The sequence below is a fragment of the Peromyscus eremicus genome, chromosome 19 (assembly GCF_949786415.1).
Source record: "Peromyscus eremicus chromosome 19, PerEre_H2_v1, whole genome shotgun sequence".
NCBI lineage: Eukaryota > Metazoa > Chordata > Mammalia > Rodentia > Cricetidae > Peromyscus > Peromyscus eremicus.
The window spans coordinates 56,029,824-56,050,895 of record NC_081435.1 but is presented as its reverse complement, the minus strand read 5'-3'; the positions used below and the strand labels follow the sequence as shown (position 1 = coordinate 56,050,895).

The 21,072-nt window shown below is 40.3% G+C and overlaps 1 protein-coding gene across 1 annotated transcript in view; it reads left to right on the top strand.

The window, feature by feature from the left end:
* The window catches only part of Fam210a (family with sequence similarity 210 member A), a 24,917-nt gene extending 3,845 nt beyond the window's left edge, over positions 1–21,072 (top strand). The window contains exons 2-4 of the mRNA XM_059246625.1: positions 10,059–10,571; positions 16,506–16,617; positions 20,128–21,072. Coding sequence (XP_059102608.1) covers positions 10,096–10,571; positions 16,506–16,617; positions 20,128–20,361 — 822 coding nt within the window. The 5' untranslated portion in view covers positions 10,059–10,095 and the 3' untranslated portion in view covers positions 20,362–21,072. The remainder of the gene's footprint in view (positions 1–10,058; positions 10,572–16,505; positions 16,618–20,127) is intronic.

Here is a 21,072-nt window from a genome sequence, read left to right as displayed (position 1 = left end):
CATGTGGACACCTTGGGTGTGATTCTTGCCCTTCCACCTTGATTTTTAATGTTGTCCCATAGATCTCACATGTTCTGCCTTTCTTGTTACTTTTGACTTCTAATTCATCTACCTTGTTTCCAGGACCCAATGTTCTGTCTTCCATTTGATCTGTTTTAGTGGTAAGGATTCCACCTAAATTTTTTTTTTTTTTTTTTTTTTTTGTTTTTTTTTTTTTTTTTTTTTTTTTTTTGGTTTTTCGAGACAGGGTTTCTCTGTGTAGCTTTGCGCCTTTCCTGGAACTCACTTGGTAGCCCAGGCTGGCCTCGAACTCACAGAGATCCGCCTGGCTCTGCCTCCCGAGTGCTGGGATTAAAGGCGTGCGCCACCACCGCCCGGCCCACCTAAATTTTTATTTGATATATTGAGGTTTTGTAAAATTTCTGTTATCTGTTTTTACCATTTTCATGTGTTCGGTGTGCATGCCTATGTATATGCATGTTTGCATTGTGTGCAAGTGAGCATGCACATGTTGAGCATGTAGAGTCCCAGAGTCCCAAGGATGATATTGGGAATCATCTTTAACCACTCTTCACCATTTTCATTGAGGCAGGATCTTACTAGGTATCTTGCTCTGAGGATCCCCTCTCTGCCTTCCTTCCAGGCAGGAAGTACAGATGGCCCACTGTGCCCATCCAGCATTTACATAGATTCTGGGTGTCTGAACTCCAGGCCTTACGCAGGGCAAGCCATCTCTCCAGCCCCAGTGTTTCTATTTCTTTATTGAATTCCCCTTTCATAGTCTATACTGTCTTCCTTATTTCATTCAACTGATTACTTAATTTTCTTTGAAATCATTCAGGAGTTTACTTATGTCATCTTTGACTTTATTGAACATTCTTACAAGCATTCTGTTGAGTTATTTGAGATTCTGTGTACCCAACTCTCAGTGGAATTCTGTACTGTAGAATGAATATTTTCTGGACAAGTCACATTGCTTTGATAGTTCTTGTTTCTTGTGCTTCTGCATTGGGACTTTTCTGGGGTGGGTTCATGACTAGGTATTTCAATCACCCCTATTCTTTCAAATTGAAGTGTTTTCTGTATTCAGGTAGAGCTGGCTTACAGTATGATTGAGGTGTACTGAACTAATGGTATAGCTCAGTAGCTAACCACTCCACCTGTGTGCTCAGGACACTGAGCCCAATCTCCAGTACCGTCTAACATAGACTACGTCTACAGAAAAAACAGCTGATGGGTACATCCACTAGGAAAGTATGCCAACAAGTAATATGAAACAAAACAACACTCTTAAACTCCAGAGACTCTCAGAGAATAAAGGAACTGCCAGAAGTGCCAATTAAAGGTAGATTGAGAAGAGAAAGGGGAACATGAATCCAGTCAGACACGCTAAAAACAATTCTGCCATCAGAAGACTGAGGCCGGGATAACCCCAAACCCAGACCAGCTTATGCTCTGTGGGAGAGCCAGTCTTGAAAAGAAAAGAAAGGAACGGGGAGAGAGGAGAGAGAGAGAAAGAGAGAGAGAGAGAGAGAGAGAGAGAGAGAGAGAGAGAGAGAAATCCAAGGTTTGTACACAGAATTACATACCCAATAAGGGAGCCATGTTGGCTATGGTTGTCAACTTAACAGGGTCTAGACTCACTTGGGAGATGGCCTTCGGCTATGTAGTCAGTGATTATCTTAATTACATTAACTGAGTAGGGAAGGCAGGTCCACTATGGACCATTCTCTTGCTAGGATCCTTGCCTGTATCATAGAGAAAGGAAGCTGACCAGAAGCATGCATTCATCATTCTCTTTTTCCTGCCTTTCTCTGTAGTTGAAACAGATAAGGTCTCAGGAACATAGCCTCCTCCATCTCCCAGGCTTTTCCCCATGTCACTGTAATTCCCTAGCTTTCTATCCTTCCTAAGAAAGTTAAATAAAGATAGGACTCCATGATATGGAAGACTTTACAATGATGACAGTCTAGAAGAAGTGACAGAAATGTAGGATATTGTGGACACAAAGTAGTTCATAGTGGAGTATAGCTATTGATAATTACCAGTGGAAATGTATGAAATGTTTATAAAGTGGGGTGGCTGAGGTGTATCAGAGGGTGAGGTCATTAAAGATAAGAGGTCAAGAAACTGAGGCATTAGAGTATTTGGGGGCAAAAGTAGAATCTTCAATTCTGATTCTTTTTTCTTTTTTCTTTTTTTCAAAATAATTTTTATCATGAATGATAAAGCAAGAACCTGTATGGATTTCTAGCTTCTAAAAGTACCATTCCTATTTTAGGAAACACTTGTACCCTATGTACTACCTAAATTTTTTTCTTGAACCTACCAAGCGGTTTTTGAGATGTGATATTCTAGTGCACTGACCCCTGCTAATTTTCATACAAATTGATTAACCTTTGTATTATCAAAAGACTCACTGGTATATGGGTTTTTGTTCTTTAGTCTGTAGTTCAAATATATCTTTGTCTGACCTCTGTACCCTTTTTTAAAAAACAAACTTTGGAGAGTAGATCTCTAAACATTTTGTATTTTTCCTTTTTCTCCACAGTGTATCTACAACATAGACTTGTGTAAACTAAAGTCATTCTATAAGCACTAGTGAGATTGAAAATTCGGGCAACTGGTGCCATTAATCTCATTCAAAAATGATCTTTAGTCAGTTCATGTGTAAAAGACTTCATATCATAAATGCTGCTTAAATGGTTCAGCAGTATGAGGAGGAAAGCCAAACAGACGGTAGTTTTGTGTGTTTGGAGCACTTTGGAGTAGCAGATGATAGCTTTACACACCTGGCTTTACCAGTAAATTACTTTCTGCTTTAGGTACCAGAAATGGACTTAAGTTGGCTCTAACAGTAATGGAAGAAGACAGTAACAAGAAGTTTAAAAGGCAAGAAGACTCTTCTTCTTGTTCCAGAGCTCTAGCTCTGCCTTAACATGTTAGTGTGGCTCCAAGCCTGGATACTGAAGAGCTGTCAAGCTTCCTGTAGTCGCTGTTGTATGTGTTTGGGTAGGAAATAAGCCAGCAGCACCACCCACCCCCTTCACCTCCCTCCTAAAACCACCCCCCACCCCCAATTCCTTAAACTGTTCTGTCACTAACTGTAGACAGAAGTTTCTCCCCCACCTGCCTGTTCCCAAATATTCAGCAGCCATTTCTCAATTAACTGACTCAGAGGCTTAATATTACTTATAAATGCTTGGCCGGTAGCTCACTCTTGTTACTAGCTAGCTCTTACACTTAAATTAACCCATAATTCTTACCTGTGTTTAGCCACATGGCTTGGTACCCTTTCTCAATGTGGCATTCTCATCTTGGCTTCCTTTGCATTTGGATGGCAACTTCTTGACTCCACCTTTTCTCTTCCCAGCATTCTGTTTTGCTTTCCCACCTAACTTCCTGCCCAGCTACTAGCCAACCAGTGTTTTATTAAACCAATTCGAGTGACAAATCTTCACAGCGTACAAGACAATTATTCCACAGCAACAGGCCCACTCTGAACTAACAACAGTCATCAGAACCTGTACATTGTTATTTCTCCCCACATTTGTGTGTATGAGTATGTGTACTCTTGCATGTGATCCACTGGATGCATATGGAAGTCAAAACGTAATTTGCAAGGTTCTCTCCTTGCACTATGTTGGTTCCAGAGATCAAACTCAGGCCATCAGGCTTAGCTGCAAGTGCCTTTAGGAGCCTTCTTGCAGATATCCTACCCCCAATGGAGTTTTAATCAGATTTCAATATTGAAGCCAAGAGAAAGTTAATAAAACTACCTAAACGGGGCTTCTAAAAGTGTTCTGAGTAGGCAACTAATAGTATCCATTATATTGATGTGCCAAGTAGTTCAGTTAACATAGTATCTATTTTAGTTTTTAGTTATTCTCTGAAATTTTCCGATTTACAGTAGCTTCAGGAATCTGTGACTATTGTCTTTTTATTTTTATTTTTTCTAAGTAAAAGCTGAAATTTTTGGGTAGTTAAGTCACACTAGTCAGACTCCAAGTGTCGAGTAGCCTGCCCATCAAGAGCACCTGCCTTATTGTTCATAGTGAATGTAGAACATTGCCATTGTTACAGAAAACTACAGACAGAGCTGCTCTGAGTTGTTCATGTGAAGCTTTTGTCTAAATATTTAGCCACAGAGGGACACTAACACACCTACATACACACCAAAAAAAAAATTGCACTAGATTTTATTAGTGATTATATGACCTAGAATTTACCCACTTGAGAAATAAAGGTTATTATGAGATAATACAATATTTGGGATACTAGTTAGCTTTTAAAATTACTGGGCTTTTTAATACAGTTCCTTGTGTCGTGGTTACCCTATCCCCCAACCATTGCTACTTCATAACTGTCATTTTGCTACTGTTATGAATCATAATGCAAGTATCTTTGTTTTCCAATGGTCTTAGGTGACCATTGTGAAATGGTGGTTTGATCCCCAAAGAGGTCATGACCCACAGGTTAAGAACCACTGTTCTAATGGGCCTGCTTTTATATATTACCTGATCTTTTTCCTTTTCAGCTTTTAAATTCTTTCTTTGTTCTATACATTCAGTGCTTTGATTATTATGTGTTGTGGGGGATTTCTTTAAAGGTCTTGCCTATTTGATGTTCTGTATGCTTCCTATACCTTGATAGACACCTCCTTCTTTAGGTTGGGGAAATTTTCCTCCATGGTTTTGTTGAAAATATTTTCTCTTTGACTTTGGTTTCTTCTTCCTCTATTCCTGTAATTTGTAGATCTGGTCTTTTCGTGGAGACCTAGGTGTCCTTCATGTTTTGCGCATAGAGGTTTAGACATTTCCTTGACTGGGACCCCCATGTCTTCTGCCATGTCCTCGGTACCCAGGATTCTGTTTCATGTCTTGTACTCTACTGGTGAGGCTTACCTCTGAGTTTTTCATTTCCAGTTTTATCTCAGTTTGGGTTTTCTCTAGTGATTCTATTTCTTTGTTAAATACTTTCCTGTCATGAATTGTTCTCTATTTTCATTCCACTGTTTGTTTCTGTTTTCACAAACTCTCTTATGGAATTTGTTCATATCCTCTTTAATGTCCTTGAACATGTTCATAATTGCTATTTTGAAGTCCTTGTCCTTGTCTTGTGCTTCGGCTGTATTACATTTCTCAGGGCCTAGTTCCTAAGATTACAGTTTTTGGTGGAAGCATATTGTCTTGGCTGTTAATATTTGTATTTTTGTGCTGGTTTCTAGGCACCTGGAGTTCTGATGACTGAGGTGATTCTAGGTGTGGATATTTGATCTTTGTAGGGTGACTGTTTCAGTCCTTGGTTTCTGCTGATCTCGGAAAGTGTGTGGCTGTGGGTTGCCTACAGAGAGTGTTTTTGTAGTAGTGGGTGGCAGAGAGGAGTAAGAGATGGCCTAGGAGAAAAGGCTGAGAGAAGCCAAGGGAAAGAGCTAAGGGGTCCTGTCCACACCAAGAGGTGGACTCCCCAGGAAGTCAGAGATGTGATGTGAGGAAGGGCCCCTGAAAGTGAGTTACAGTAAGACAAAGAATAATCTGGAGAGACAGGGATGAGCAGGCTAGGGGGATCCTGCACTTGTATCAAGAACCTCCAGTGAATGGAATTGAAGTGGGAGAAGGGGCACCTTCGAGCTGGTTATTACAGAGCTGAGGGTAAGAAGGGGGGATGATAATGGAGGACAGGAGGGATGGTGTGAATTGCCTACCTGAGTCCCAGCCTGATATGGCCACAGGGGGCCCAGGTAGATAGTTAGTATGTCTTGGTATCGGAGGCTGACACAATGGGATGGGGATAGGTTAGAGAGGAAAGCCCACTGGAAGGAGGAAAGCTGGGTCTGTATCAAGGTTTGGTGTTAATTCCCAAGAAATGCATGTTTTAAATTGGTAAATAAAAATGATAGACTTTATATGTTTTTTTTATCATGCAGCTTATTAAATTTGCCAATTCTGTGAGTCTTGGTAGAGTCTAGGTTTTTTTTTTTAATGGATAATGTCATTTGCAAACAAAGATAATTTTATTTCTCTTCATACACTTACATACTTCCCTTTCATCATTGCTTTGGCTAAAGTGATGTATTGAAAAAGAGTAGATATCCTTGTGTTCGGATATGAGAAGAAACACGGTGAGGTTTTCTTCATTTTAGTATGGCATTGGCTGTAGGTCTGACACATGTAGAAGTTGTGTTGAATACTGATTCTTCCATACCTGTTATTGCATATGTTCTTTTTCTACATCTATAAAGATAATCACAATTTTCCATTAAGCTGATGTGTTGTTAGGTCTTTTAATTTTCATACGTTGAAACATTATTGCATTATTGCACCCCGGTAAATCTCACTTTTCATGCTGTATAAACTTTTGGCTATGTAGTTAGAATTGATTTGCCAGTATTTTTTGGGGGAGGGGGGGTGTTAGTGTTGTCTGTTCACCAGTGATACTAGTTGTACCATTGTCTGGTTTTAATGTCAGAGTCGTGTTAACCTTGTACAATGAGATCTGACTTTAATTGAAATATAGTGTCCAGATCACCTTGAAAGAGAAAATATTCTGTTGTTGTCCCTCTGAGGAATTGCATGGTGTGTGTGTGTGTGTGTGTGTGTGTGTGTGTGTGTGTGTGTGTTTTAAATAAAAAAGAAGAAGAAAAGGGGTGCATATTTAGTCACAGAGTGTTGTGTGTTGATTATGAAAGTGGCTAGGTGATTAGGGTGGAAAAAGAATTAATGAGGAAAAACTAAGACCAGACACCGCTTAAAAAATTTTAGGACTTCAATGGTCATCAAATGGCAGGTATATAATCAAAAGCAAGAAAAAAAAATTAGGGCAGTAGGGTGCTTACTTACATCTAAAGAGGATGTGCAAAGGTTGCCAAGTTCTATTTGGTTACTGGAAGCAACACTTACCCTATGTAAACATCATCCTAAAAACACACATACAAAAAAAAAAAAATCACAGAATTTTATTGGGGAGAAGAACAACAGGATCAAAAACCATTAAAAGATTATTTTTATACTTTATAAAATGTAATACGCAACACCTATTGCACAATTAAGGTTATGTCATTATAACACATGGCTATTTTGGATCAAGGAACATATAAACACAACATAGTTTTATTCCAGTAAAATTCTGGAAAACTAAATTTCTGGAGCACCAAATAAATAATGTACTTTTGGAAAAAGTATTTAGCTAACTTATGATGCAGACTTTTGTACTAGCAAGAGGCCTAATATAATCAGGTATATGGTACCTTTGCTCTACTAGATAAAGTTTAGTCCAAAAGAGTTGGCAGGTATCCAAGTTGGCCAGAAACTTGTTACCTAGAAATAGTGCTTGCAAAGCAGGGGTGTTGGCTTTAAGTCAGGGCTCCTCAAAGAAAGGATACACAAAATAGAGATAGACTTGCCAGAATTCATTTCAAGGGCAGAACATACCATCCCAATATCAGAAATGGAGCCCTGCGTGGTCAGATAATACCCCTGCTAGCCATCAAAGCTCAAGAAAAAAATGAAATGGAGAATTATAGCCCTCAAACTGCAGAACAGTGCAGTCCCAGGGCATTGAACAAGACATTTCACTGTCCCACAGCATGCAGAGAGTAGAGCAGTGCTACTTCCAGCCAGACTCTGTAATTAGAAAAACAAACCCAAACTTACATGTTCATAGACTCGTGGGCAGTGACAAGTGGCCTAGCCCTGGGCTTCCACAAGTGAACCCAAAAATTACTTTGAAAGAAATGGCAAAGACTTTTGACCATGCCAGTCTTGAAAAGGATTATAAGAAACTTCATTAAAAAAATTTTGCCTCAGAAAGATGATTCAGAAACAACTGAGTATAATACCAGATAGAAGCACTAATAAGAACATAAACATAGAGTGCAAACTACCTGAACTAAAGTTAATTAAAACAGTTACTATAAGCATACATTTCTACCCATAACTCTTACAAAGAGAGAATGGGACATACTAGGAATTCCCAAGGAAAAGGATAGGAAATAATGAGAAGGGAAGGAGAGAATGGACAGTAAAGACCCATATCCTAAAAAATATACCACTTGAGCTAGTGTGTATTTAAAGGACATACGGGCGCCCCTGATATATGTAAGTGGAAAATGGTCTGGAGAGATGAGTCAGTCTTTAAGAGCACTTGCTGCTCTTTCAGATTTCCAGTACTCATGTTGAATGACTTAAAACTGCCTGTAACTCCAGCTCCAGGAGAATCTGACACAGTTTTCTGGCTTCTACGGGTATCTGCACATACACATTGAAATACAAATAAGTCTTTAAAAAATTAAGTGGAACATAGATAGGAACCAGAAAGTCACATGGCACAAGATATGAAGGCCAATACAGAGAGACATGAAGAACACAAAACACCACTGGAAAAGCTTAAATTCAGAATACTGACAAATATACACAAGCCAGATACTTTTTTGACTTCCTTATATAGTTAGACTACAGAACCAGTACAAAACCAATGCTCACAAAAATATGCAATAACAATGTTGGATATCTCTACAGGATCAGGCTTAGCTTTAGCAGCCACTAAAGCAGCAGCTTTTACAAGTAGGGCATTAGTGCTATGGAATGCAGCCTATGGATCCTCTAGGATAGTAGGAAGTGAACAGAGAACCCATGTCAACACACAAGCAGTACCCCTTTATGAAGGGAGTCTACAATGGAATTTTCACTTACCACATAATACTTGATGTAGGGTTATCTGTGAGAGCCTGGTAGGAAATGATATTAATTACTAGAGAAGAAATAAGTTAGAGTTGATCTTATAAGCTGGATAATTCATTAATAAAGGTTTTTATATGATGACAGATTTTGCCTTCTCTGTCAACTGTCTACTCCAGATAATGAGCCTTCATGTAAAAGTAGGTATTAGGAACTACTAGTTTTTTATTGAACTCTTACTGGCTGTTAGTAGTAATGCAATTTAAAATATAAGATCATCTGTTTTTACAATGTTAGAAGTAATAAATTGCTGGGATGGAATAAGGACTATACATTGGTAGTTCTTAAAATTCCATCTACTACTGAGAAACATGCATTTAAAAAGACTAAATGCTTTGCTCAAAAATATTCTTGATTAAGGACTGTCTTTTTCTGAAGTCCATATTCTTTTAAAAGTATATCTTCTCTTTCAGTGGAGTGAGGGAAGGTTATCTTGGCATGATTGTATGTGTGGCCAGAAGAGGGTGTTGAATCCCCTGGGGCAGGAATTACAGAGGGCTGTAAGCTGCTTGGTATAGGTGCTGGGAATTGAACTCAGGTCCTCTGGAAAAACAACAAGTACTCTTAACTGCTGAGCCATTTCTCCAGCCCCTTGAATTCTTCAGACAGGATCACCCTTTGTAGCCCAGGCTGCCCCCCAGCCCCCATCTTGTGATCCCCCTGCCTCCCAAGTACCTTGTCACTCTGAATTCAACACTAATGCCAAGTCAAATTATGAGACACTTTTTTTCTCTTTCTCTTCTCTTGATATAGGGGGGAAAGGAGATAAAATACCAGGCTGTTTGTTACCATCATCAATAATGTATGTGATTTACAACTTTGTTATTACTAAGGCTGTTATAGAATAGATGCTACTGATCACAGCTATCCAAACCTTAACCCTTGTGAAAGCGACGGATTTACAGAGAGGGTTGTATCAGAAGTAGCACATGATTCTGTAAGAGCCCTGTTAAAGCAGTCATCATTTTACTTGTTGACTTAGGCAAAGTCTGCAAGCAAAGTACATGGAATTATGTCCCCTAAACATCTGAACTCAGATTTGTACAACAGAAGAGTCCTTACAAACATCCTGGTTTTAGTTGGGAAAGGGCTTGTTAATATTACCCTCTGTGATATCTGCTAAGCAGACTGCTTGTGTTTGAAGGATGTGTTTTATGAAATGTTAAAATCCCAGTGCCTTAAAACTATGTTCCTTACCACATTTCCTGCAGATTAGGTAGCAGTTTGTCTGTCCTTTTATTTCTAATGGATAATGGGTAATTTTTAAGTAGTTTGACTTAAAATGGAAATCTGTGTATAATACAATAATTTTTCTAAATCTAGTCTCTGTAGAAGCTGAAATCCATCACCATCCTTCAAAATGCAATGGAATGTACCACGGACTATGTCTCGGCTGGCACTCAGGACATTCTCAGAACCACAGAAAGCCAGGCTCTTTGAATACCACCGGAGCATAAAAGGACCATTACTTTGGCGTAGAGGTGAATGCAGAGTGGTTTGGACACCACACCTTCGAAAGCAGTGGCTTCATTTACCTGCTGTTCAGTGCCTTGCAAAGCAAAGGAATCTATTAGATGCTCAGCCACCCCAGCTAGGAGTCCTTCACCAGGAACGATGGGAGCAGGATATTTTATCCAAGAGGGTTTTATCTTCCAGTGCCACATCCCGAGACTCTCCATCCGAAAAAAAGGAAGAGCAAGATCCTTTACAAGACAAGTCTATTAGTCTTTATCAACGATTTAAGAAAACCTTTAGACAATATGGAAAAGTTTTAATTCCTGTGCATCTAATAACTTCCGGTATTTGGTTTGGAACATTTTACTATGCAGCTATAAAGTAAGTCTTGGCTTAGTTGACTGCCTTCCCACGTTTTATCACAATGTTAGTCTTCTTGTTTATACTGATAGCCTTAAATAGTTTTGACTTTATTATCTGTATGTGTGTATGTGTGTGGCCGAGCACGTGGAGGGCAGAGGACAACTTGCGGGAGTCAGTTCTCTCCTTCCACCTTGTGTGCCCAGGATTGAGCTATGTCAGAATGCAGGCAGGCACCTGTACCCACCAAACCATCTCACTGGCCCTTCAGTTTTGTTTTTTGTTTTTTGTTTTTTAAGATTTGTTTCTGATATGCACTTGTGTCTGTTGGGGGTATGTACATGTGAATGCAGGTGCCCACAGAGGCCAGAGGCATCAGATTCCTCTAGAGCTGGAGTTAGAGGTGGTTGTGAGCTGCCCTATGGAGGTGCTGGGAACCAAATTCTGGTCCTGTGCAAAAACAGCATCCACTGTTAACCACTGAGCTCTCTTTCCAGCCCTTCTCCCTCTCGTGCCTTCATTGATAGAGGAAAACTACTTTTTGTAGCTGTCTTCACATTTAATGAGAATATCTAACAAAGTTTGTTTATGGGTACGGGTGTTTTGATCAGTTTTTAACTGCCATCTTCATTCACTCCTTCAACAACCAAATACAGTAAGTGGTGCGGTTCTTCCCATTTATGAATGTGGAGAGTTTGGATGAGGGGAAATAATTCAGCTAGTGAGAGGTGGAACTGAGTAGGTTTGTCTCTCTTTGAGCTGTCTCCTGGTCTCATTGCTGACAGCTTTGCATGTTTAGGAGGACTCAGAAGTAAGGCCATTGTTGTTGTTTGGTTACGTTTATTTATTGTTGGATGGATGGGAGTTCAGAAGGTAACTTGCAGGAGTCACTTCTCTCCTTCCACCATGTGGGCCCCAGGTTGAACTCAGGCCAGCAGGCTGAGCAGCGAGCGCCTTAACCACTGAGCCATCTTACTAGCCCACAGAACCATGAGTTCTATACTTACATGTTTCATTGGTGTTTCTACATGTGAAAAGCTACTCGTTTGGGTGGGTGAATGGTATTGGTAGAAAATTGACAGGCTATCTTTTGCCAGAGCCTAGCTAACCTGAACTCATGGCAGGCTGAGACTGATTATTCACTCTGATTCATAACATGGTAAGACATTTTGTTCTGATCAGAAGTGAGATTGGTAGGCCTACCCTCTGGTGTTCAATATAAAGTGTTTAAATGCATCCTTTTTGTTACAGTTCCTGCCTTTTAAGGTAAGGTGTATTCATCACTCTGCTGGAAAGCGGGGAAACCTGCAGTTCTGCCCTCAAGAGCCACATGCCTTGGCCCGAGGAGTGGCCTAGGCATGGGAAGACACTTGCTAACTCTTTTAATCAAAGTCCACTCATTTTTAATGCCTGGTTGTGTTTAATGGCTTGGTAATAAGGCATTAACAAAATATGACAGTTGTGTTTGGCAGAAAGCTGATGAGCCTCCTAAATAGAAAATACTGTTACCAGAGTTTTTAGGGTCAAATTCTGGGCCCAGGCTTAGCCCCCTTTAGTACTCTACTTTAAAAGACAAGTAATGGTGAAAAGCAGAGAAAGCTGGTGGATTCACTATGACCAGCATGGGTCCTGTTACCACTAGCCACAAACACAGACCTGAGTCCATCTTTGTGGTACTGACGTGAGGTTTAGATTTAAATAGAAATAGACAAGAGGTAGGTATTACTAATCAGTCCTGGTCAGAGTGTGGTCACATTCATCACTTTCCACCATTGTCTTGGCTTACATCTGTTCATTAAGTCAACAAGCCCTCTACCCTCTTTTGGCTGGCCTCCAGGGCTCTAGCATTTTCCTTTTAGCAGATGCCCCTGAGGCAGTTCCAGTCCTTGGGGACCACTGTCTCAACAGTCTGATAGCTGACTGCAGAAGGACAAGTGTCTCCCTTTAGATAATCTTCCTTCCTGCCAAGATAGCTACAGTAGCTTCCCAAGATGGCAGGAAATGGGATGCTCTTCCTGGGGAACATGGGGTTTGGGTGTTCTTCACTGCAGTTCTAGAGGGACAGGTTTTATGTAATTGATGATGCTCTGTTTCTTTCTTTGCATTATGTTGTTTGTTAAAGACACTTTCTATACATGTTGAATATTTGTAGAAGTCCTCAGAACTGCCCTATTTGTTGACAGAAGGTATTCCGTTCTGATGGCCATTTAGTCCTGCCATCTGGTATGTGGCTTTAGACATACTACATTTTCTTTCTGGAGCTGCTTGAGGAGTCTTGTGGTTCAGTATTGTCAAAGGTCATGTCTTCTCCCAGTTTCTGGTCTTGGGGGAAACCTATGTCTTTAGTTAACTGAACATGAGGTTGGTGTTTGGCCTATTGTAGCATTTATCTGATTATTCTTTGTCAATAAAAACTCAGGAGTCAGCTATCTGGGTAAGAACCTGAATGATGAGAGAAGCAGCAGAGAAGCAACCAGTGATCTCCTCTCTCTCCTTCCTCCCTCCAAAAGGGCTGATCCTCTCTCAGTCCCACCTTACTATATCCTGTCTCCTATCTGTCCTCAGTCCTCCAAAACCTCTGTGGTTCATTTTGGTCAGCTAGTGGCTAGCTCCACCTTCTGACTCCAAGCAAGCTTTATTGTCAGAATACGATCAAAATATTACCTAACAGCCTATTAAAAAGAATTTCCTCCTTTTACTTCTCCTTGCTTCTTTGATAAACAAATTATGTTATTGAAAAAGCAGACCCTAAATATTCTGGAGATACTAGCTGTATTCCAGATTTCTTTAGTTCACCTAAAGCAGCAGGGGTGATTCTGTCAATCCCCTGTAAAATACATAACCTTGTCTTTCCTCTTCTTCTGTAAAATGCTGTGTCAGAATACAGACGTGAGACTGCCTGATTTAAAATCACACACCTTGGGCGTCACAGCTTGCCCCGGGGCTGTTGGTCAACATGGACTCCGATAGCCAGAGCTACCACCTAGTGCCCAGAATGACAGCTTCTCCTAATGGGTGCAGATTATACATGATTGAAGTTCACATATTTGAGTGGATGACTTAACCACAAGTAATACTTGGAAAATACTGTCTACAGAAGAAAACAAATTGGTATATATTCCAATGGGAATGGTTTATTGTCAGGTTGAAGTCGGGTGTATTAAGCTCCAGTTTTCCATCCAGCTAACAAAACCATTGTAGTTCTTTTTATTTTGTCCTAACTGGAAAGCACTCTTTCCTTGTTGGTTGTCTACTTACTGTTAAAGAAAGGGAGAAAGAACTGTTTCTGGAAGGATGGACATTGGCATCAGTGTTGTATTTCTGACCTGATTGTCTTAGTTACTCCCACAACCTGAAAGTAAAATATCATTCTATATTTAGCTAAGTAGCAATGTTCTGGAGCTCTTAATGTATTTATTTCAGACAGAACTAAATTATGCTAATGGGTATGCTTTATACTGAGCTTCCTGACTGCTGCTGTCTGGAAAAGGTGGCATAGATCTATGTTCTCTAAACATAAGTATTCTGTGTAGTCACATAAGGCTCAATAACAACTATGTTGTCCCTGCCTTCATATTCTGTGTGTGCATAGACTCAGGTTCCTACTCACACAGATGCACTCAGCCACAGCTCTGCTGATGCTTACTGTACTTCCTCTAGATAGTGAATATTCTTTAGGCCTTGTTGAGCTGTCCATAAACTGACAATTAGTAAGCACACATTCCTGCCAGGCCAGAAAGGATCTTCTGGTTTGATTCAGATTCTTATCTTTCTGATAAATGTTTTCTTATTCATTTTCTTATTTAGTCAGATTTTGTCTTTACTTATTATTGGTGTTAACTGTATAGATTTTATGTGCTGGGTTTAGTTGGAAGTAGGAAATTATGAAATAATTTCATAATCATCTTTGTGCTGGGAGATTAAACTAGCTTGTTATGATAGGATGTTACTTTAAAGACTTAATCCATTAAAAGGCCAAGTCTAATACTGGGCCTTACTTTAATAGGATTTTATTGTTGTCTTAAAAGGAAATTGACTGTGTAGATAAATGGTAGTATATTGAGCTCCTGGTTGATTTTGAAATTTACCTTTTTAAGATAGTTCTTTCTGCCATTCTGATTTCTTATTTTTAATGCCAGCTAGTCCTCCTGGGTAATGATTAGCAGTATCTACTCAGACTACTCCCGGGTGGCTTAGTGTCATAGAGAAGTCACCTTTTCCCCTGTTAGCCCAATTATTTTTATATTAAAAATAAATAAATAGCATACAACTGTCTTAGTATGTCCAGGCAGTTCCCTTTCTTAATGACAAAGGAAAGAGACAGTTATAATGGAGCAACGTGAGGACCCTGCCTTTGTTAAAAGGCACCCTTTGAATTGCCAGCAATGAGACAAGGGAGAGAAAGGGATGCTATAAATTGCTGTCATATGCTAAACCAGACATAGCTCAACCTGCAAGCCTTCCCTGTAGGACAGTATTTAACCTGAATTTCCTCATGAGAAAACAATCCCACTCGCAGATGGCATGCTTGCTATCCTGGACATCTAAAAGACCCCATGCCTTCTGCCCAGAGGATCTCACAGTCACCTCCAGGGAAGAAGAGACTGCAAAGAGGAGAGGCCAAGAGTATACTGGGGCAATTTTTTAAATTACAGATTTTGTGTTAATAAACTTCTTTGTAGTAACCATTATAAACAGAGGCTTTTCTCTGTCCCACCCTGTATCAAGGACGCTTGTAAATAAATAATCACTCAGAGGCTTGAAATTAATTACAAACCATTTGGCCTATTGCTCAGGCTTATCACTAACTAGCTCTTACAACTTAAATTAACCCATTTCTATTAATCTATATTTTGCCTTGTGGCCATGGCATTAGGTCTGCTGGCATCTTGTTCCTTGAGTGGCTGGATGGCATCTCCCCAACTCCACCCTTCTTCTCCATCTCTGCTTGGATTTCCTGCCTGGCTCTTCTCCTGCCTTGCCATAGGCCAAAGCAGCTTTATTTATTAACCAGTGGGAGCAACACATATTCAAAGCATACAGAAAGATATCCCACACAAACCATATACTATTATGTGTATTAAATTTCCTGAATGTGATAATTACAAGTTTGTGTGGATGATTCCTTGTCCTGATACAGAGATACAGAATTATAATCAGGAAAGATTAGAACAATGTGGTATAATAAAACAAGGAAACTAAAATTACAGAAGTCAGGGCTTACCAGCTTGGGGAATTTTCTCCCTTCTCTCCCTCCAAGAATCTGTTGCAATTTATTGTAATTATTCCTTATTACTAGATAAAGAATAATTACTATTACAGATATTCCTTATCTGATAATAAGCATTAAGGCTTCCTTTTAGAATAGTTGGCTTTGTCCAAACCACAGAATCATTCATTCATTTGATAATAATAATTCATTTGATAATTGATGGAGTTCTAAAGGTAAGAATTTAAGATCCTGAAATGTGAGTTGCAGTGTGTTCTAAGGAAAATGGTGTCTGGGTGAGGAGATGAACGTCAAGTGAACAGTTCTGACCGCTCTCCTGTTAGTTCAAGCCAGTACTTGGACTGTAATCAAAGTACTGCTTTTTAAGTAGACTCACTGAATGGCCGTGCGAGCCGAAGGATGACAGTGCGACTTTTGTATTGAACTTCAGGAAAGGGTCGAGAGAAATGAAAGCAGGCAATACAGAATCAGCTGCTAAACTTTCCCTTTTTTGGTGGTGGTAGTTTGGGTTGGGTTTGTTACTGTTGTTTTGTTTATTGAGAAAGGGCCTCGCTATGTAGCCCAGCCTGGCCTCCAGTTCTTGAGCCCACAGCTTTAGCCTCCTGAGCAAATAAAATGTAATATATATTGTGGCAAATTTGTAGTTTATGTTTTCAGATAATCTCCCTAAAGTGCTGTGCTTAAGGGGTTACTTATATGTGACTAAATTTTTGTTTCTTTTTCAGAGGAGTGAATGTTGTCCCTTTCCTAGAGATGTGTGGATTACCTGACAGTGTAGTGGACATCCTGAAAAACTCCCAAAGTGGGAATGCCCTGACAGCATATGCCATGTTTAAGGTGGGTTCCTTGCTTTCTCGACCAAGTGCACACTCCTGTCAAACTCACATTGAGCTCTGAACTTTATATATAATTTAAATATCCTCTTTGACATTTTGTATTTCTAATGAACAGCAAGTACAGGAATAAAACTGTGGCTTTAGGGAGAAGTGCCTTAAAAACAGGTAAGCCATAATCTGCCAGGCTCAGGAGTCCTCCCACCCTAACTTGTTACTGAAATCTAGCATTTGTTTATCTATTGCTTATAATAGTTCACCCTTCCTTAGCAAATGAGAGTGCAAAGGCTTAATCCAAATTGTTCTGTGTGCCACACGTCAGGCTTAGTTCTTAGGTATCTCATTGTAGAGAGTCTTAACTTCTCAGACTATGTAGACACAGTGTTGCCTTTCTATGGACCTGAATATCTTTATTGTAGAAGGGAAGTCTCATTGTAAATCATAGAATTTAGCTATATTAATCTCATTTTTCATTTGAAACTGCAAGATTCTATGATTTCTATATCCAAATAAAATGAAAATGTTGGGAAAGTAGGTGTTACTATGTTGTATAAAGTACATAGCATAATGATTTACAGTATTATTCAGAAGTAATATTTTTCCTGTCATCTGTACTAGAATCATCTGAGGGCTCAATTTTTCTCAAAGCTTAATTGCTGTTTTTCTCACATTAAATTCAGTGTTTTATAGCTATGGGAGGTTAAATTTAACCACAATGTAGCAGAGTACACGATGGCAGTTGAAGTCATTTTTTTCTCCTTTCTTCATAGCATCTGATTTAATTGTGTGTTCGTTATGTGCTTATGAACTCTCAGGAATTCGGGGGCCTGTTTTGGTTTTTTTGTTCTCTGGTATACTTTTAGGTGCATTAGTGCTTAGTATATTTGGAAAGCTACAAACCCTGTGGATTTCTCCCCCTCATGTCCCTCTGTAGGGTGAGAAATGGAGTATGTCCTGTGTTTTCTGTAACCCACAGTACCTCAAGTAGAACAGCAGAGATGCCTTCTTCCTTAAGGCAAAGCTCCAAAGTGAGGTATGCTAGACATAAAGAGAGTGCTGGGCCTCTAGCTGGGTACACATCAGAGCTCCCTCAAATGCCCTAACATGCACTATAGCTTACTAAGATTTACCTAGCTCTGACTCAAGAAAACACTGTCGGGCCAGATATGGAGGAGCACACCTTTAGTTCCAGCACTTGGGAGACAGGAAGCAGCTCTCTGAGTTCAATGCCAACCTGGTCTATATGATACGTTCTGAGACAGTGAAACCCTTTCTTAAAAAAAAGAAAAAAGGGAGGGAAGAAAACGAAACATTGCTAAGTACCTCCCATGTAGAGCATGTATAGTCTAGGGAGTACGAGTGGGCAGGTCAAGGGCAATTGGAGAGACAGAAAAGGAGGGGTTGAAAATACTCAGGCATGCGTGTGTGTGTGTGTGTGTGTGTGTGTGTGTGTGTGTGTGTGTGTGTGCGTGTGTGTGTGTGTGTGTGTGTGTGGTGTATGTATATTTATACTAAATGTTACTGAACAGTAAAAAAAAAAGAGGCCGTGTGGTGGTTGCACCCGCCTTAAATCCTAGCACTCAGGAGGCCGAGGTAGGTGGATCACTGTGAGTTTGAGGCCAGCCTGGTCTACAGAGTGAGTTCCAGGACAGCTAGGGCTGTTAAACAGAAACCTGTCTCAGAAGGAGGAGGAGGAGGAAGAGGAGGAGGAGGAAGAGGAAGAGGAGGAGAATGAGAATATAGCTAAGAGCACTTGAATGCATAATACACGTGCAGGCAAAACACACATGCACATAAAATAAATATTTAAAAATATTTTAAGAAAGAATAAACCAGATAAGGAGGTGTCTTGGTGTGTGTTAGTTTGTTTTTCCCATCCCTACACCCCCGGTCCTCCCAGATTGCAGATTTAGATGGGAGGTGCTCTGAGCACTTAACAGATTGATCTGGTATCTCTGGGAACTGGGGAGAGGGAGTAGGGGGGTTGGTCCCAGTGAAGGAAACCTTGAGGACTGCTGGATGCTAGAGGGCTAGCTAGGAATCATTGTGACTGGAATGAGCAAGAGAGGCAGACATCTTGCCAGATCAGGAGCCTGTGTGCTACAGGGCAGGAAACTACAGGGTAACTTTAAGTGTGTGACGTCAAACCACTGCACCTCTGCAGTGACAATAGTTCACATTAAGGCTGGGGTAAATCCAAGCCATTGGGGTGAGGCTGGCTGTTGCAGAAGCCTAGACTGCATGTCCTCATGTTCACATCCTAGTGCTGTCTGGAGAGGCAGTCAGAAACAATTGGGTAGTGGATATGTTTGAAAGAAACTGATGGGCTTTCCTAATGATGTGCATACAAATTATGTTAAAGTAACGGATTAAGAGCTATTCATTTTGGCCTGAGTAGCTGGAAGAACAAAGTTACCATTTCCTGTGGTGAGTAAAATGTTGGAAGAAGCAGGTCTGACTGGGACAGTAGAGGTCAGTAAGTTTGTGCATATTAAGTTTTAAAATGGAGTCAGACGTGCAAGTGCAAATGATTTAGGTAGTTAGCTGTACATGTATTTGAATTCAGGGAAGGGGTGCAGTATGGAGCTATAGATTAAGAATTCTTAATATATAGATGACAGCAAAAGTGTGAACCTGGACAGGCCATCAGGAGTGAGAAAGTGAAGAGTCTACAGACCTTGTTCAAAAGCTAGAGTGAAGTGGCCAGTGCACCTGAGAAGGGCCGGGTGGGGGCTGGTCCTGGCTCCAAGTGCCTGGGAATCATCTTCGAGTGGCCCAGGCTGTTCACAGCTAATGGTGGGTGGTGTTCCCAGAAGCCATTAAAACTGACGTGAGCAGGTCGGTGGGACTAGGGAACAATTGGGAGAAGAATGGGGGAGCATAAGTGGTACTTTCCAAATGTTGCTATGTAATATGCCTGCTTGAGCTCCCGGGACCATGTGGCCATTTGTTTTACAAAGCCATTCCACTGCTTCAGGCCTGTTGGCTTCTGTCCTTACTTTTCTGCTCAAGACAAAGAAGGGTTTCCCGTGGCCTTGGGAGACATCAGTTCCAGACCCTGTGGTGAGATGGTAGTGCACCTGCAGAAGTTAAGGGAGGTGATTTGAGAGCAGAGCAAAAGTGAGACCAGCAAGGAAGTATCTGACTCTTGCTCAGCCTCCTGCTAGTTCAGCTGCAGATGTGTAGTGCATGGCAGAGATTGAGGGCGCAGAAACATGCCCGTATTACTGTTAGCAGAACATGCCCTCTTTCTGCCCTGTGGGCAGACCTGCTCCCATGCTCTTAGCATTCATTAGGGTCTCAGTGCAGCTGTCTGTGATAACCCTGAAATCTCCATTTTAAAATAAGTCTGCAGAATTGTTAGAAAGACAAACCATAGAGAGTATTATATACTTACCTTCTGAAACTGAATAGTGTATGCTGATTATTACCAGAATTTTCAGTTCCAACCTAATTTTGTTTATAGTCATAATCAGATGTTGATCTGCCTGTTTGCTTTTTTTCTTCCCTTAAGATTGCGACACCCGCCCGCTACACTGTGACCTTGGGAGGAACATCCTTTACTGTCAAGTATTTGCGAAGTCATGGCTACATGTCAACCCCACCACCTGTCAAGGAGTATTTACAGGACAGAATGGAAGAGACTAAGGAGCTCATCACAGAGAAAATGGAGGAGACAAAGGACAGACTCACTGAAAAATTACAAGAAACCAAAGAAAAAGTTTCTTTTAAGAAAAAAGTGGAATAAGGGTGCCTTATATAAGATGTTAGAGAAAACCCCACTCTTTAACCCTCTGGAGACTGGGCAAAGAAAGTGTTCTGAATTTTTTTTTCTTCTTTGGTTACTTACTTGCCTAAATGTATCAGTCCTCTGAGGGTTAAAGAACAAAAATAGTTTTTTGGTTTTGTTTTAAGTTAAATAACATTTGGGAAAAAAAAAATCAATGTTTTTCAAAATGAAATGAACCCAGCATACGAATTGTATATGAGTTGCAGCAATAAGCAGTAGTTAGTGTCCAAGAAGTCAGAGTTCTTTTTCCATATCCTCAGAATCAAATTTGCTTCATGTTCTCTGATGCCTGCAGTGTGTGTGCTGGGCAGTCCACGCCCAGAGTCAAAGGCAGTAAGTGCCCAGTTCTGTGGGAATGAATATCTACCGTTCAGACTCTGGGTAAGAGACCAGAGAAGGTACCTACCAGTTAACGGGTAGGTCTTATTTCAAGAAGGCTATCTAAATCCAGTCTTATGTTTATAAGATATATTGGTTATGTGATGAAATGAACCCTTGTAAAATTGTTTTTAACTGGAGCTTGTCAAAATCACATTTTTAAAGCAAATTCTTTTTCAAACTTGACTGTGCATGGTGGTTGGACACTTGGACTGTCAGACTTTCTTGTAATTCACTTCTGTCTTCTCCAGCTAATCTTTGGAGAAAAGTAAAAGTTTTTTATAAACTTTA